Below are 17,676 nucleotides of genomic sequence, written 5' to 3' on the forward strand. Positions count from 1 at the left end.
GCCATGAGTTCAAGCTCCAGGATTGGGGGTGGGGGAGTGCAGAGTTAATGCTTCCCTGACAACAATTCTGCAAGTGTGACCTGGCTCCAGTGTCTGCTTTGGTGACTCAGAGAGCACCAAGTTAAGAAATGAACGTCAACAGTGGTCTGAGAGCAGTACCGCCTCCCTATGCAACCAAGTAAAGGAAGCTCCCTGTGCGCTTGTGAAAGACCTTGACCCAAGCTCAGTGGGCTGGAGCTCACACAAGGAAATCATCCACCGTGAGCGAATGTCAGCAAGCCACCACCGGCAGGACTAGATCCTCCCCTGGAGATACTTAGTGGGAGATCATAAAAACAAGCATGCTCACAAGACTGGAAATGCAAAGTGAGAAACTGGAGATGGATGGATGATGGCTAGATGGGTGGATGGATGGATCATGGATTCGTGGATGGATGAGTGGGTGGACAGATGGATAAGTAGATTATGGATGAGTGGGTGAATGGATGGGTGGGTGTATGGATGAATGGATGGATGGATGGGTGGGTGGGTAGGTGGGTGGATGGATGGATGGGAGGGTGGATGGGGGTGGGGGGATGGGGGGGATGGATGGGTGGATGGATGATGGGTGCGTGGATGGATGGATGGATGGATGGGTGGGTGGATGGATGGATGGATGGGTGGGTGGGTGGATAGATGGATGTGTGGGTGGGTGAGTGAGTGGATGCATGGTTGGATGGGTGGGTAGGTGGGTGGATGGATGGATGGATGGGTGGGAGGGTGGATTGATGGGTGAGTGGATGGGTGGATGGATGGATGGTGGGTGGGTGGATGGATGGATAGATGGATGGATGGTAGGTGGATGGATGGGTGGGTGGGTGGATGGATGGTGTCTGGAGGCTCTCTCTAGTGTGACTCAGCAGGAGACCCCCTGAGTCTGTTTTTCTGCTGGGCCCCAGAAGTGGCAAGAGCACTGCGTGGGGACCGGTGGCCAGCCCTGCAGCTGGCTGAAGCGGGTGACCGTGTGGAGGGGCCTCTCCCGCCTGACACACAGTAATGACCCTCCTGGCTTGCGTTCCCCGCTCCAGCATGTCCTGAGACGGCGGGTGCCTGGAGAAGGCCACGAAAGACGATTCCGGACGTGGAGGAACCTGCCAGACGCCCTCCGGTCCCAGGTCCCCTCCGGCCTCCGCCTGAGCGCATCCCCCCAGGCGCCAGCCTCCACCACCCGCCTCCGAAGCCCAGTGTTCTTTTACTTAACAAACAAAAAGTGCAGTATTAGCATGTTGGAGAAAGGACCAGGTTCTCAGCCCTCCATCCTTCCACACCCACAAGCCGAGGAAGGTTCCAGAGCCTTCTCTCACCTGCTACCAACGCCCACAGGCCCTGGCTGGCCCTGGGGGTTCTTCTTTCCCGTGCCTTCCATTGTACGACTCCACCCTGCGGTGTGTGGCCTGCTGCCCCTGACACTTACCGCCCTCCCCCCGCCACCACACACACACTGTGCCACACCTTCGGGGTACCCCCGGCCTGTGACCTCACACCCCAAATCCACAGCTCTGGTCTCATCTGACAGCCCCTATCTCCTGGAAACGCGCCCCCCCCCCCCCCCCGTCTCCACCTTTTCCTAGGGAGGCTCAAAACCCATAGCACAAATGAGAACTGTCCTGTGACTGCATCTAGAACATTCTAAAGTCCCTTTGAATGCCGACAATGCCACGGCACAGGGGTGAGCTTGGGGGTAGGAACTCCCCTGTCTCCCCAACTGTCGCCAGGCTGGGAGTCGTCACATAGGCTCCTGCACCCTCGGAAATAAACTGGGAGAGGAAAACGGGGGTTCCTGGGGCATCCGGAAACTCGCTTGGAGGGAAAATTGAAATGTGCATGGAATGCAAGAACCCCATCGCCATCTGAGAGCGCGGCGCTCTGGGCTGACGCAAGGCTGCGCTCCCGCCCCCCCAAGCATCACCGGAGACCCCCAAGAATGGGGCGCCCCCCATCTCTGGAGACCTAAGGGGAGCCTGCAAGTGCTACCTGCACTCCAGGCTGGAGACTTCAGCAGCCCCGAATCTGAGCGGGCAGCGGGGGTGGACACGGCGGCCCGCCACAACCAGCCGTCCAAGAAGGTTCTCGAAATGCCCAACATCCCAGGACCTGCGACAGCAGAGGAGTGTGTTTTGGAGTGACTGCTGGCATTTAATGCCGAGAGAGGGACAGAATGGTCCAGAACCAGAGTCGGGGCAATTGGAGTCTTAGGCCTTGTGCTCTGACCCTGAGAAATGCCAGGTTTTCCCGGTCAGCTGGGGCCTGCAGACCCCACCAGGAAGTGGAGGGGGTTCAGGGCTGTCCTTTGACATCTTGGGGATCCCCAGTGAGCCCGAAACCTTTGGAAATCTGGTGTGTTTTGTTTTACATTCCCCAAGTGGCAAGTAAAAAGGACAGTGGGACGGTGGCCCAGGTTCGTGTCACCTGTAGCCGGAAGCAGCAGCGGCTGGCGGGCGGGCCACGTGTGGTGGCCCTGTCCACCTGGCTCTTGCTTCTCCCACACAAGGCCTCTTCTTACAAAAGGTGATGCTGGGGCGGGGGGGGGGGCTGTCAGAGAGCCACAGGTAGGCCCGAGGCCCAGGCTGTTACTCTAGTGAGTGACCTCAACTCTCAAGCTAATGGGAGATAACAGAATGTAGGTAGGCCAGGCTCCAGTGGTTCACGTCTGTAATCCCAGCTACCCAGGAGGCTGAGATTGGAGGACTGAAGTGTGAAGCCAGCCCCAGCAACAACGTCCATGAGGTTTTGATCTCGAATTATAATCACCAAAACGTCTGAAGGGGAGCTGTGGCTCAAGTGGTAGAGCACCTACCTTGAATGAAAAAACTCAGAGAAAGCACCCAGTCCCTGAGTTCAAGCCCCAGGATTGGCACAAAAAAAAAAGAAGGGGAAGAAAGAAAACAAGATGACAGCCGGGCACCAGTGGCTCACACCTGTCATCCTAGCTACTCAGGAGGCTGAGATGTGAGGATCACGGTTCAAAACCAGCCTGGGCAGGAAAGTCCCTGAGACTCTTCTCGCCAGTGAACCACCAGAAAACTAGAAGTGGCACTGTGGCTCAGGAGGTAGAGCACTAGCCTTGAGAAAAAGAGCTAGGGACAGCACCCGGGCCCCGAGTTCAAGTCCCACAACCACCAACAACAAAGATGACAGAAATCATGAAGGTACCATGAGAATGGTATTTCTGGGAAATGTCAGGTTCCTGGTGACCAAAGCTGGATTACTCCACTGAAAACCTTGTCGGTAACACGAAGCTGTGACACCCCAATCTTAATCAAAGAAAATAGAAGCCAGGAATACAACAGGCCTCACCCCACCCACACTGGTGATTTTACCGAGTGGAGGGGGACAGAGCATGCACACTTACTCAGTCCAAGGAGACTGCAGGCTGAAGATGCTGCTGACCCCCCCCGGAAACATGGGGACCCCCCTGCTCGGCCACGGGGGTGCACCTACCACCCCTCCCACACCACCAGCACCCACGGATGATGGGTAAAGCAAATAAAAGACCCCCTTCAACTAGGCCACAGCTGTTGCGCCAGAGAGAAGAGGGGGTCCCAGGGGCGCCCCTCCAGTGATCGCTCACCTGTCAGCAGGTGTGAGGTTAATTCCAGCCAGTCAGAGCTGCTACATGGACCTGGTAAAATTGGTTTTGCCATAGCTTTGTATCAGGCGGTGGGGTGGGTGGGCGGGGGGGGGGGGGGAGGAATTTGGGCCAAAAGGCAAAGGGCACCCCTCTTCCTACCAGCCCTGTTTGTAAAGGGACACTGGATTTTTTTTTCCTTGTGGTTTTACTTTAAATTGTTATTATAAAGGTGATGTACAGAGGACACTGGATTTTTCTCTCTCTGGGGCACCTGGAATACATGCTAATATCCGCCTTTCCCACAGTGAGACTTAGGGGTTTCAAAATGCGGAGAGAGGGCCAGGGTGAGGTGAAGCCGCTGTATGAGGGATTTCCTGTGACCTAAATAAAGCCTGGCTGAGAAGGAAGTCCCGCCCCTTTCTCTGTTGCCAAGGGACAGGGCTTGAGAAGAGCCTCAGCCTGATTGGCAGGGAGCAGCCCAGGGGGAGGCCCTGTGGCGAGTAGCTGTCTCCTGCTACAGCCCCGTGTGGTCTGCCACAGAGGCAGCGGTCTGTGCTTCTTGGATGGTCAGAGTCGGGTTTCCCAGGACCGGGCTTTGGGACCATTGGGAGACACCCAAACAGGTGCCATGTGCCAAAAAAAAAGTGTCAGGCCCAAGTGTACGAGGGATGCGGGCAGGTGAGCTCACCTGGTTTGCCATGCTCTTCCAAGGACGTCTGAAGAGCGATCCTTCCCAAAGGAGTGTGTCCTGGAGTGAGGAGCAGGTGCCCAGGCCAAGGTGGACACAGGGCAGGGCAGGAGGGGGGTGCCAAGGGGCAGAGCTGGGCTGGGGTCTAAGGTTCCCTAGTCTGTGGGTAATCAAATCCTTTTCCCAGTCGGGTCCGGTGGCTACCGCCTGTCATCCTAGCTACTCAGGAGGATGAGATTTAAGGATTGCGGTTCAAAGCCAGCCCAGGCAAGAAAAGTCCCCGAGACTCTCATCTCCAATGAACCACCAGAAAACTGGAAGTGTTAGTGCTCACCTTGAGCTGAAAGGCTGAGGAACAGCACCCAGGCCCAGAATTCAAGCGCCATGACTGACAAAAAAAAAAAAAAAAATCCTTTTCCCACTCAGATTCTGGACTGCCTGGCGCTGGTGGCTCACGCCTGTCATCCTAGCTACTCAGGAGGCTGAGATCTGAGGATCGCGGTTCAAAGCCAGCCCGGGCAGGAGAGACTGTGAGACTCCTATCTCCAATTAACCACCAGAAAACCGGAAGTGGTGCTGTGGCTCAAGTGGTAGAGCGCTCGCCTTGAGCTGAAGAGCTGAGGGACAGCGCCCAGGCCCAGAGTACAAGTTCCAGGACCAACTGGAGAGGACCTGTTTTGTGGATACTGGGGCAGAACCCAGAAGTAAATTGCACACCTGGCCCCTACCGCTCGAGCCACGCCCCTACCGCTCGAGCCACGCCCCTGCCGCTCGAGCCACGCCCCTGCCGCTCGAGCCACGCCCCTACCGCTCGAGCCACGCCCCTGCCGCTCGAGCCACGCCCCTGCCGCTCGAGCCACGCCCCTGCCGCTCGAGCCACGCCCCTGCCGCTCGAGCCACGCCCCTGCCGCTCGAGCCACGCCTCACCTCTGGATTCACACGGGTGCTCTGGGCACGCCCTTCGCGTGGCCACGCCCATCCGAGCCCCACCCCCGCCGCTTGGGCCCTGGCCCTGCCACCTGAGCAGCCAGCCCTAAAACTAGCCATTTTTCTACGTCCATTGGGATCACCTGGTAGGACAGGAAGCCAGAAGCAGGCAAGAGCCGGTCTTGTTCTTTTCTAACCACCTTTATTTGGAGAAGTGAGCAGAGAGAGATGGGAGGCAAGATGGCGGCGTAGAAGCTGTCTCCCTGGAACCCCAAAAGAAGGAGAAGAGTCCGTCTTGAAGTGTCTGTATTCAGGGGAGAAAAAGAGGAGAGCCCTGAGAACCAGCCAGCAAGCCGAGGGGACACACTGCACAAGAGCCACGGCGTTCCCAGAGCTCCCCATACCAAGTAGAGGGTGGCAGCTGAGGCCCGGCATGCACCCCCACAAGCCTGAACCCAAAGTGACAAGCCAGCCCTGGACATAACAGCCCGGCGAGGGCTAAAGTCCTGGGGTGGGGAAGGCTTGAACTCAAAAAGCCTTAACAAGCCAAGGGCTGATGGCTCACACCGGTCATTCTAGCTGGAGATCTGAGGATCGTGGTTCAAAGCCAGCCCGGAGTACATGAGGCATAGCTCCAATGAACCACCAGAAAACTGGAAATGGTGCTGTGGCTCAAAGTGGTAGAGCGTTTGCCTTGAGCACAAAAGCTCAGGGACAGCGTGTAGGCCCTGAGTTCAAGCCCTACAACCACCACCACCACCAACAACAACAACGCCATAACAGCTCAGGGTGTCCTGAGACACCCCTAAGGGTGACCAAGAGGAAGATGGCCAGAAGAGGCTCATGGGAAAGGAGAGTCTGAACTGGGACTTAATCTGTGTGTGTGTCTATGTGTCTGTGTCTGTGTCTGTGTGTGTGTGTGTGTGTGTGTGTGTTGGTAACTGGGATTTGAACTCAGGGCCAGAACGCTGTTCCTGAGAGTTTTTGGCTCAAGGCTAGCGCCACAGCCTAGAGCCACAGCACCATTTCTGGCTTTTTTGGTGGTTAACTAGAGATAAAGAGTCTCATGGACTTTTCTTCCCTGGCTGGCTTTCAACCATGATCCTTTGATCTCAGCCTCCTGAATAGGACTGCAGTCAATCACAATCTGCCAGACCCCAGTGGACCTTTTGGGTGTTTTTTTTTGGAGACAGCATCTCACTGCATAGCCGAGGCTGGCCTGGAACCCGTGATCTTCCTGCACAGGTGTGCATCACCACACCCAGCACCTGCCTTTCCATCTAAGCAGCTTCACTTTTTTTTTTTTTCCTTTGCTGGTGACATTACATCATCCCAAGCTCCCACAGCGACAGCCCAGGTGACTCAGGTCACCCCATGATTATGCCCTGTATGGCTCTGGTGTCATGCTGAGAAGAATGTGTGGCCAGGCTGGGAAGATTATCCATTCAAAGCCATCTTGAGAGTCACTTAACACTGGATCCTAAAGTCACAGGCGCTCCCACCGCCTGATGTGTGGGGCTCCCCAGCGGCATGGGGGATAGATAGCAAGCCCAGGGGGTGGCTTCGAACTGGGATCCTCAGGCGCTTAACTGGTCTGTCTGTCTTTCTTCCTTCCTTTCTTTCTTTCTTTTCTTTTCTTTCTCTTTCTTTCTTGTCAGGGTCAAGGCAGGAGACAGAGGCAAGCCAGGCCAGTGTGATATTTTTAGGGAGGGAAATTGCATGGAGGGTGACCTGAGTTCTCTGGCCCATATGTGGGAGGGGGAAGGGAGAAGGGGGGGGAGGACTTTCATGGACCTGGACCTGAGGGGGGGGGTTGGAGGCTGGAGTCCAGCCCTTTACCTCCTGACTTGTGACTAATTTAGGTGAAAGGCAGAGTCTAGAGCTATTTCCACCCCAGGGAACAGGTGCTTACCCCCCTCCCTCTCCCCCCCCCTCCCTTGCCATCACCCTGGCTTGGGGCCTCCTCCCCGGAGATCGCCTCCAGGACTATAAAGGCCCTGGGTTTTGTCAATGAAGCCAGGACACCCCGGTGGGGCGGGCAGGCAAGGGCTGGCTGCACCCCGCTGCAGCTGCTTGGGCTGCAGTTAAGCACAGTGTCCCCAACCCCATCCCCGTCCCCCCAACCTTCTGCAGACATGAAGATTGTCATCGTTGGCATTGGAGGGTGAGCGCAGAGGGCTGGGGCTGGGGTGGGGTGGAACGGAGAGGTACAAGGGGAGGACACTAAGAAGACCTGGGAGGGAATTGAGGTTGCTTGCCTGCTGCCCCCTGCCCTGTCTGTCTGTCTGTCTGTCTGTCTGTCTGTCCATCTGGCTGGCTGTAACACTTTCTGTCTCTGAATGATGAGAGAGGCTTGGTCCCCAATGGGAAAGGAGAATGGGATCCAAGGTTTGATTTTACAAACAGGAAGGTATTTCTTTTTCTCTGATTTTACTCAGGGTCACAAACAAACAAAAAAGGTATGGTAGTGCATGCCTGTAGTTCTAGCATTGGAAGGGAAAGGGTGGGAGGATCAGAAGCTAAAGGCCAGCCTAGACTCTTGTCTTAAAGATAAATAAGGGCTGGGAAGGTGGCTCAGTGGTACAGTGCTTGCCTAGCATGCATGAAGTCCTGGATGAAGTGGCACTGTGGCTCAAGTGGCAGAGTGCTAGCCTTGAGCAAAAAGAAGCTCAGGGACAGCGCCCAGGCCCTGAGTTCAAGCCCCAGGTCTGGAGACAAAAATAAATAATTTTAAAAAATCAGTAAGAAGCTGGGCACCAGTGGCTCACACTTGTCATCCTAGCTGCTCAGGAGGCTGAGAGCTGAGGATCACAGTTCAAAGCCAGCCCGGGAAGGAAAGTCCATGAGACTCTTATCTCCAATAAACCACCAGAAAACCGGAAGTGGCGCTGTGGCTCAAGTGGTAGAGCACTCGACTTGAGCTGAAGAGCACAGGGACAGCACCCAGGCCCAGAGTTCAAGGCCCACGACCAACCAAAAAAAAAAAAAAAATCAGTAAGAGAAGAATCTAGAAAGGCAGGCAGATCCTGCTGAAGGGAGTGAGGAGACACAAGTGTAAGTCCATGGCGGGGAGCGGTGTCCCTAACATGGCATCTTACCAGACCTTGGATGAGCCATTGTGGGGCATTTTCTTGTAACATATAAGGGCACCCCCTTATATGGGGAGAGGGTTTCCGTTTCCCCCATCTCTGCTACAACTGGGGCAGAGGCCACTGACTTCTAGAAAGTTCCTGAGTGTGTCCAGCCCCACCAGTTAGACCAAGACGCCACCATGACCCACTGTCTGCTTTCCCACTATCTCCCTGGGGTCTGGAGACACTCCATGTTCCAACCAGAGCCTGCCGGGCGCCGGCGGCTCACACCTGACATCCCGCTACTGAGGAGGCAGAGACCTGAGGACAGGGGTTCAAACCCAGCCCAGGCAGGAAAGGCCATGAGACTTTTTTTTGTCGATCGTGGGGCTTGAACTCTGGGCCTGGGCGCTGTCCCTCAGCTCTTCAGCTCAAGGCTAGCGCTCTACCACTTGAGCCACAGTGCCACTTCTGGCTTTTTCTTCATACGTGGTGCTGAGGAATGGAACCCAGGGCCTCACGCATGTGAGGCGAGCGCTCTACCACTGAGCCACCTGCCCAGCCCAGTGGTAGGCTGGCACTCTGCCACTTAGTGAATTGGAGATTTGGGTCTCTAGGACTTTTCTGCTTGAACTGGCTTTGAGCTTGTGATCGCCCGTGTCAGCCTCTGTTGCTGGAACCCACGTTTTTCTTTTGAGATAGAGTGTCTCACTTTGTAACCCACAGTGAAAAACTTCTCTATCTTTCTACCTCAGACTCCTGAGGGCAGGGAGTAAAAGTATGAACCATACATGGCTCATTTTCTATTTAGAAGAAGAAGGAAGGAAGGAAGGAAGGAGGGAGGGAGGGAGGGAGGGAGAAACAAAGAAAGAAAAGAAAAGAGAGAAAGAAAAGTCAGAAAGTCAGGTGTCTGTGGCTCACGCCTGTAATCCCAGCTTACTCAGAGACTAAGATCTGAGGATTTAGGTTGGAAACCAACCCTGGGCAGGAAAGTCTCTCAGACTCTGAGCTTCAATTAAGCACCAAAAAGTCCACAGTATCAGACTTTGAACCCGGGGCCTGGCGCTCTCTGGACAGACGCTGTGTCCTTTGAGCCAGGCCCGGACCCTTTTTACTTGTGTTGTTTCTCCATAGTGTCTCTTTGTTGTTGTTTGGCCTGGGGCTAGCCTCAGACCTCAGCTGGGATGAGAGGTGCACACCACCAGGCCTGGCTTCTTAGTTAAGGTGAGGGTCTCCATAACTGTTTTTCCTAGAGTGTGTCAGAAGCTCAGCCTCCCTGAGTAGCTGAGGTTACAGGCATCAGCCATGGCACCAAGCCTGGGCAATCCCAGGCCACAGCCTAACTCCAGATCTCTCGGCAGAGTAACCAACAGCGGCAAGACGACGCTGGCCAGCCGCCTGCAGGCAGCGCTGCCCAACTCCTGCGTGATCCACCAGGATGACTTCTTCAAGGTGACGCCTTTGGGGGGGCCCGGGGGGTCACTGGGGTCACCAGGGGCTGAGTCGGGGCACAGACCCTCCCATTTCCCAACTGGGAGGTCCCTGCCCAGCCCTGGGACAGTCAGGACCAGGAGAATTGGGGACAGTGTGTTCTTTCTTTTCTTTTTTCCTGGTGCCAGATGTAGGACTTGAACTCAGAGCCTGGGCGCTGTCCCTGAGCGTTTTTTTTTTGTTGTTGTTGTTTGTTTTTGCTTGAGACTGGCACTTGACCACTTGAGCCACAAACGCCACTTCTGCCTTTTTGCTGGTTCATTGGAGAGAAGAGTCTCACGGACTTTCCTGCCCCCAGGGCTGGCTTTGAACCTCCATCCTCAGATCTCAGCCTCCTGAGTTGCTGGGATGACAGGCGGGCACCACGGGACTGGGTTGAATAGCACACAAAAAAATAATGACTAGAGTGCTGGTGGCCCACCCACACCATTCCCAGCTGCAGTGGGCCACTGCTCAGCGGGTGACGTTAGTGGGGACCCCTGCCCCCCAATCTCTCCCTGCGGGAGCCTCAAAGGAGTGAGCACTGAGCTTGGGCTGCTTTGTTTCAGCCCCAGGACCAAATACCAGTTGGGGAGGACGGCTTCAAAAGATGGGATGGTAAGGATGGCTGCCACCCCCCATTCCCCATGCCCCCTGTTTCCTCCCCTGCTCCCCCACCCCCAGCCACCCCCCATTCCCCATCCCCCCCGTTTCCTCCCCGGCTCCCCACCCCCAGCCACCCCCCCATTCCCCATGTCCCCCCCCCGTTTCCTCCCCTGCTCCCCCACCCCCACGGTCCCTGGCCCTCTTCCCACTCCTGCCCTCCCCTCCCACAGTGCTGGAGTCCCTGGACATGAAGGCCATGCTGAGCACCGTGAAGGCCTGGGTGCAAAACCCCCCGAAATTTGCCCGCTCCCACGGGGTCACAGTCCAGCCCAGCGCCTCTGACACCCACATTTTGCTTCTGGAAGGATTCTTGATCTATAGCTACAAGTGAGTGTCTGACACCTCCCTGCCCTCCACCCTTGGGGAAGGCGGCCAGAGGAGGGAGTCCAGAGAACCTTCTAGAACCTCAGCCTGCTTAGGCACAACAATCATCTGGGTGGGTGGGTCTGCTTTGCTGTGTGACCTGGGACAGCACAATGTACCTCTCTGGACCCATGTAATTGGGGGTGCAGGAGGCCAGGGCCTGCCCTGTCTGACCCTGTGTTCCCCCCACACACTCCTGACCCCTGTCCAGGCCTCTGTTGGACTTTTACACCCGCCGGTACTTCCTGACTGTCCCCTACGAGGAATCCAAGCGGAGGAGAAGGTGAGGGGCATTCTGGGGGAGGGCTGGGACCCCAAGTGGGAAGAGGGGGATGCAGGCCGCAGCAGGCGCTGGGCCCACCCAAAGCCCTAGCTAGGCTCAACCCACCCTTTCCTGGGCATCTCCTAGGTCCCCCCAGAAGGGGATCCTGACCTAGATGCCCTTCTTCTGGGGAGATTGGGGAATCCCAGGACCTGGCACAACCCTCAAATAAAAAAACACTTGTTCCAAAGCTGGGTGCAGTTGGCTCACGCCTGTCATCTCAGCTACTCAGGAGGCTGAGATGTGAGGATCGTGGTTCAAAGCCACCTGGGCAGGAAAGTCCGTGAGACTCTGATCTCCAATAAACCACTAGAAAGCCGGAAGTGGTGCTGTGATTCAAGTAGAGCGCTAGCAGGGCTGGGAAGGTGGCTCAGTGGTAGAGCGTTTGCCTTGCATGCCTAAGGCCCTGGGTTCGATTCCTCAGCACCACATTAGCAAAAAGAAAAAAGCCGGAAGTGGCGCTGTGGCTCAAGTGGTAGAGTGCTAGCCTTGAGCTGAAGAGCTGAGGGACAGCGCCCAGGCCCAGAGTTCAGGCCCCACGACCAGACCAAAAAAAAAAAAAAAAAGTAGAGCGCTTACCTTGAGCTAAAGAAGCTCATGGACAGCGCCCAAGCCCTGAGAGTTCAAGCCCCACAACCCTCCAAAACAGTCCACACACAGACACCCCCACACACAACTTGTTCCCTGTTGCCCGGCCCCCTCTGCAGTACCCGCAAGTACCCAATCCCCGACCCCCCAGGCCTCTTTGATGGACACGTGTGGCCCATGTACCAGAAATACAAGCAGGAGATGGAGGCCGATGGCGTGGAAGTGGGTAAGAAGTCTTTGACCCAGGGCTGGGAAGGTGGCTCAGTGGTAGAGTGCTTGCCTCGCATGCATGAGGCCCTGGGTTTGATTCCTCAGCACCACATAAGCAGAAAAAACTGGAAGTGGTGCTGTGGCTCAAGTGGTAGACCATTAGCCTTGAGCTGAAGAGCTGAGGTATAGCATTCAAACCCCGAGTTCAAGCCCCATGACTGACAGAAAGTCTTTGACCCAGATGAGGCTATGCCCCAGAGTGGAAGGAAAGGGGTGCTCTGAGCTCAGTCTCTGCCCATGCTCCTCTCCGTTCTCCATTTGAGAAACGTGGAAGTCCCTCCTTGAATCTCACCCTAGTCCTTCTTGCTGTTGGTCCCAGCGACTCTTCCATCCTGTTTCCTGACCCAGCAGTCTGCCTTCTTAGAAAAGCCCTGACTCTGGTTTTTCTAATTCCAGTCCACTTGGATGGCATGAAATCCCCAGGAGATCTCTTCCTTCAAGTCCTGGAAGAAATTCAGAACTCCCTCCTCAACTGCTCCTAGCTGTGGCCGACCCTGCCACCCATGATTCCAGCCACAGACTGGCCAGGCCTGTGGCAGCCAGGCCACGTGCTGTGACCATTTTCCCTTTGGGGAAGTCTGTACAGAGAATGGGGAGGGGGAATGCCCACTCACCCCGGCACCGCAGGGCCCCGGGGTCCAGCCCCAGCACGCCTCTGCGCTACGCCACTCCTCAGTATTAAATCGGTCCTATTTTTATAACCCTCGTGGCCCGGCCTGTTCTGTTCAAGGGGCCTCTGAAGCCTCTCCCAGCTTCGTAACATGGCTCTGGAAGCCGGGTGCCGGTGCTCATGCCTGTAATCCTGGCTACTCGCGAGTTGAGATCTGAGGATGGTGGTTTGAAACCAGATTGGGCAGGAAAGCCTATGAGACTCTTATCTCCAATGAACCACCCAAAAGCCAGAAGTGGAGCTATGGATCAAGTGGTAGAGCACCAGCCTGAGCAAAAGAGCTCAGGGACAGTGACCAGGCCCTGAGTTCAAGCTATATAACTCCCCCCCCCAAAAAAAAGGATCTGAAGATACCACCAAAAGCCCTGAGCAACAGGGATCCCCTGGAGCCTCAGTTTCCCCAAATGGCAAGCTTCCCATGGGCTTCTAACCCACAGCCAGGGTGTCAGCACTGAATGTTCTTCCATCCTGTCCTTGTCCTTTTGGGGCTAATGCTGTTGATATCAGGTGGTGTTTGGCCTCCCTGAGCCTTCCTGGCAGCCAGCATAGTTGGGTGGAGCTACGCTTTGAACCCAGGACTCTCATTGTTTTCCCTGGGGTGGAGACACCCCCCCCCCCCCCCCCCCCCGGCTTGCACTGACAGGGGATTGAGCCGACAGCGACATCTCATGGCCACCTGTGGAATTGCAGATACCCCAAACTCACCACCTCTGCTGCCGACCACTCCCAGCCCCAGCCCAGAAAAAGCCTACCACCCCCTTGAGTCCGTACAAGGTGATTCATACATGGAAATGATGGGTAGACAAATGGCAAGAAGGGTGAATTACCACATGACCTAGCGATTCCACTCCTTCAGATAGACCCAAAATAGGCACTGGGGGCTCATGTCCATAATTCCAGCTACTGAGATCTGAGGACTGCGGTTCAAACCCAGCCTGGTCAAGAAAGTCTGTGAGACTCTTGTCTCCAATTTACTACCAAAAAGCCAGAAGTGGAGCTGTGGCTCAAGTGGTAGAGTGCTAGACTTGAGCAAAAACCCCAAGCGAGAAAACGTGAAGCGTTGAGTTCAAGTCCGGGTGCCGGCACACACAGAGAACGTGAAAATACATAGTCTCAAACACAGACATGTGCCAAAGCGTTCACAGCATCCAAATGGAGGGAACAGCACAGTGTCCATCATGTAAAGATAGACACACACACACAGAGGTAATCCACACACTGGAATATTACCCAGCCAGGAACAGAACAAGGCCGTGCCCAGTGGTATAATGTAGAAGGACCCTCAGGCCACCAGGCTCAATGAGAGAAACAGACACAAAAGGCCTGGCAGAGCCGGGCACCAGTGGCTCACGCCTGTCATCCTAGCTACTCAGGAGGCTGAGATCTGAGGATCACGGTTCAAAGCCAGCCGGGGCAGGAGACTCTTGTCTCCAATTAACCACCAGAAAACAGGAAGTGGTGCTGTGGCTTGAAGTGGTAGAGTGCTAGCCATGAGCGAAAAAGCTCAAGGACAGTGCTCAGGCCCTGAGTTCAAACCCTACCACTGAGAAAAAAAAAGTCTCACAACGTGTGGTTCCATGGACAGAAAGCATTCAAAACAGGTGCATCTGGAGATAAGAAGAGGACTTGCTCACAGGGGTCAGGCTGGGGAGGGGCAGGCTTCCTTGCTGTGTGTGTGTGGTGGGATGTGATGTGTGTGTGTGTGTGTGTGTGTGTGTGTGTGTGTGTGTGTGTGTGTGTGTGTGTGTGGTGTGTATCATGGGGCTTGAACTCAGAGCCTGTGCACTGTCCCTGACCCTTTTTGCTCAAAGCTAGCACTCTACCACTTGACCACAGCACCACTTCCAGTCTTTTGCCGGTTCATTGGAGATAAGCGTCTCACAGACTTTCCTGCTCGGGCTGACTTTGAACCACAATCCTCAGATCTCAGCTTCCCGAGTAGCCAAAATTATGAGAGTGAGCCACCAATGCCTGGAGTGGCAATGTTTCGTACCTTCTTAGTGTTTATTATTTTCTAGAGCTGAAAACCAAGTCCTTTCTGCTGAGCACACATTCAGCACTGAGCTAACTCACTGTACATTTAACAATAATCAGCAAGGCCGGGTGCCGGTGGCTCACACCTGTCATCCTAGCTACTCAGGAGGCTGAGATCTGAGGATCACGGTTCAAAGCCAGCCCAGGCAGGAAACTCTGTGAGACTCTAATTTCCAATAAACCACCAGAAAACCGGAAGTGGTGCTGTGGCTCAAGTGGTAGAGCGTTCACCTTGGGCTGAAGAGCACTGGGATAGCACCCAGGCCCAGAGTTCAAGCCCCACAACCGACCCAAAAAAAAAAAAAAATCAGTGAGGAAAAAAAAACAAAAACCAAGAAGATAAAGTCTATAAATTCTATTTTTCCAGCACACACCATCTATGGTGCTCACATTAGCACCTATAAATAAAGTTTTATTGGCACGCAGCTCTGCCCACTTATGTGCATGTGATTTGTGTGGCGCTATTCACAGCAGATTGTGTGTGGTCTGCAAAACCCATGTGTTTCCCATCTGCCCCTCTGCAGAGGCTGTAGCCAGGAGGTGTGGGGAGAGCGGAGGCCTGTGGGGGACACTGCTGGGGCTAGCTGGGGCCTGGAGGGCATGGACGAGCTGGCCCCCAGGATGATGGGGCAGCCCGCCAAGCCATGTCCTTTGCTGAGGCATACAGGGTGATCCGGATGATCCGCTGGTCACTGGGCCCAAAATAGTCCAGGCTGGGCCACGGGGACATGGAGAGGAGGCTCTAGGACAGCCGGACACTGCACGGCCACCAAGGGGCTATGGACACTGTAGTTAGAAGGAAGGAAGGCGCAGGAGGAAGCCAGCAGCATATGGTAACAGCTAAGCGAGCCGGTGGCTCACACCTGTCATCCCAGCTACTCAGGAGGCTGAGATCTGAGGATCAGGGTTTGAAGCCAGCCTGGGAAGTCAAGTCTCTGAAACTCTTATCTCCGATAAGTAGTACTGTGGCTCAAGTGGTAGAGCACTCGCCTTGAAGAGCTAAAGGACAGTGCCCAGGCCCAGAGTTCAAGTCCCACAACTGACAAAAATAAACAAACAAACTAATTAATTAATTAACCTCCCCATACACCCCAAAAAATACCATGACAACTAGACATGCTTGCTGGGCGCCAGTGGCTGACACCTGTCATCCCAGTTACTCAGGAGGCTGAGATCTGAGCATCATGGTTCAAAGCCAGCTCGGGCAGGAAAGTCCATGAGACTCTTCTCTCTAATGAAGCAGCAAAAAGCCGGAAGTGGCGCTGTGGCTCAAGTGGTAGAGCACCAGCCTTGAGCACAAAGAGGCCCAGGGACAGTGCCCAGGGCCTGAGTTCACGCCCAGGACCGGCACACACACACACACACACACACACACACACACACACACACACACACACACACACACACACACGCGCGCGCACACACACACACACACACACACACACACACACACACACACACACTTCTACCCTTCCCACAAAATCCTAAGAGCCAGAAACAGAGAAAGACAAAACCCCAGCAGGTCCCCGGCAGCAAAGAGGTGACGAGGCCTGTGAGCCCGGCATCTGTCACCCATGTCAAGTAGCGCTCAGCCACCTCTTAATCAGCAGTTACCACACCCCCACCGCACAGGTCACCCCATTACCCTTCCAGCCACTGGGCCCCGAAAGGAGGGGGTTCTCAGGGATGTCTGGGGTGGGGGGTCAGCCAGGGCCAGGGGGAGGAGCTCGAGGAAAGAACCAGAAGCGAACACTCTCAGACACCCCCACACGGCCCACCAGGGCCCCTCCAAGCCCTTCCGGCACTCCCCAAATCCACACAGCACTCCTGAGGGGGGTGAGGACTCCCCGATTCTACCCAGAACTCTTTTTGGGGGGCGCTGAGGGCTCCCCAGATGCAACCTTAATTCCCAGTGTCTCCAAGTAGCTTCTCCTGTGCTGAAGTCTGGGAAAAAACTGGAATGATGAAAGGCGAGGGGTGCTCTGCCTTCTGAGATTGGGGGCACGGGGGAGTCAGGAGGTGCAAACGGGGGGGGGGGGCTCCTCTTCAAAATATAAAGCCTTTCGGGGGGGACAGGAGAAGGTCTGGGACAGAGTAGGGAGAGAGATTTCACCTCAGTCCCCCAGCAATGTACTCATGCAATTTTGGGGTCTCCTGGCCTGGCACAGGGGTCCCCAGCTTTGTCCCCAAGGACTGGAGGGAGAGCCTGGACTCCAGATATTTTGACCACCCTTTCTTCCTCCTCCTCCTCCTCTTCCTCCTCCTCCTCCCCTCCAGCCATCTTCCCCACCAACCCTCAGGCCGGGACAGGCCTGGGCCATCTTAGAGGCCACCGAATAGGTGGGGGACAATCAAGTGCCACCAAGAATCTGTGTTTCACTGGTCCCTCGGGGACTGAGGGCAGGTCATTTCACCACTGTTCCGTGTCTGACTTCAGCCGAGCCGGGCCGGGCTGGCGTTGTGCGTGGCGTGGGCAGGGGGCCGAGGGGGGAGCGGGGAAGAATGGTTTCAGTACTTACTTTTCTTTGTCTCACAACAGGGGGATTAAAGTTCTCAGGGGCTGAAGGAACCGCTCGGGACCGGCAGGCCTGGCTTTATAGCAGGGCCACTGGGCACCCTGGGCAACATGCCTGGGTTATTCATAGCATCGACTCTGTCCCTGCCCAAGTATGGGCAGGAGCTGGACAGCTGTGCGGATGGACAGACCTGGCCCTGTCCCTTGCACCTGTTCAAGGAGGGAGGGAGGGAGGGCGACACTCAGGGCCCTCTGACCTACCGGGGGGGGGGGTGCCACAGATTTGACCTCCTGGGACTTTGAGCCCTTTGCTACATCTGAACCCTCGCGCCCCCCCCCAAAAAAATATGTAACAAGATGATAGGTATGTGAGGGAATGGATTATAGATGGGTGGGTCTGGACTGAGCCCCAGTGCCTGACCGCCACGCTGGAAGGTAGAAGGAGTTATCGTCATTTGAGTGGGACTTCGTTTGAGATCAGC

The 17,676-nt window shown here is 55.5% G+C and overlaps 2 protein-coding genes and 1 long non-coding RNA gene across 3 annotated transcripts in view; 2 read left to right on the forward strand and 1 right to left on the reverse strand.

Moving 5' to 3' along the window:
- LOC138807580 (caytaxin) overlaps positions 1–3,698 on the forward strand; it is a 22,568-nt gene extending 18,870 nt beyond the window's left edge. The window contains exon 13 of the mRNA XM_069993355.1: positions 1,068–3,698. Within this exon, the coding sequence (XP_069849456.1) occupies positions 1,068–1,077 (10 nt within the window). The 3' untranslated portion in view covers positions 1,078–3,698. The remainder of the gene's footprint in view (positions 1–1,067) is intronic.
- LOC138807590 (uncharacterized) overlaps positions 1–17,286 on the reverse strand; it is a 20,903-nt gene extending 3,617 nt beyond the window's left edge. Inside the window, exons 1-5 of the long non-coding RNA XR_011366208.1 lie at positions 17,199–17,286; positions 5,369–5,529; positions 4,633–4,686; positions 4,299–4,358; positions 3,611–3,661 (exon numbers count right to left, since the gene is read on the reverse strand). This is a non-coding gene — a long non-coding RNA (uncharacterized lncRNA). The remainder of the gene's footprint in view (positions 1–3,610; positions 3,662–4,298; positions 4,359–4,632; positions 4,687–5,368; positions 5,530–17,198) is intronic.
- Positions 7,361–12,525, forward strand: LOC138807584 (nicotinamide riboside kinase 2-like). The gene is made up of 7 exons (XM_069993361.1): positions 7,361–7,389; positions 9,658–9,748; positions 10,336–10,384; positions 10,603–10,759; positions 11,007–11,078; positions 11,825–11,931; positions 12,372–12,525. The coding sequence occupies exons 1-7, from the start codon at positions 7,361–7,363 to the stop codon at positions 12,455–12,457; spliced, it is 591 nt and encodes a 196-aa protein (XP_069849462.1). The 3' UTR covers positions 12,458–12,525.
- Positions 17,287–17,676: the final 390 nt, after the last annotated feature.

This window comes from Dipodomys merriami, unplaced genomic scaffold (genome assembly GCF_024711535.1).
Source record: "Dipodomys merriami isolate MVZ:Mamm:240054 unplaced genomic scaffold, mDipMer1.0.p SCAF_421, whole genome shotgun sequence".
Classification (NCBI taxonomy): domain Eukaryota; kingdom Metazoa; phylum Chordata; class Mammalia; order Rodentia; family Heteromyidae; genus Dipodomys; species Dipodomys merriami.

Bases quoted from the DNA above. Each gene is read 5' to 3' on its own strand.
- LOC138807584 (XM_069993361.1), top strand. From the start codon at position 7,361: ATGAAGATTGTCATCGTTGGCATTGGAGG. The intron at 10,385-10,602 runs GTAAGGATGGCT...CCCCTCCCACAG, and splicing joins CGGCTTCAAAAGATGGGATG to TGCTGGAGTCCCTGGACATG. The intron at 11,932-12,371 runs GTAAGAAGTCTT...TTCTAATTCCAG, and splicing joins GGCCGATGGCGTGGAAGTGG to TCCACTTGGATGGCATGAAA.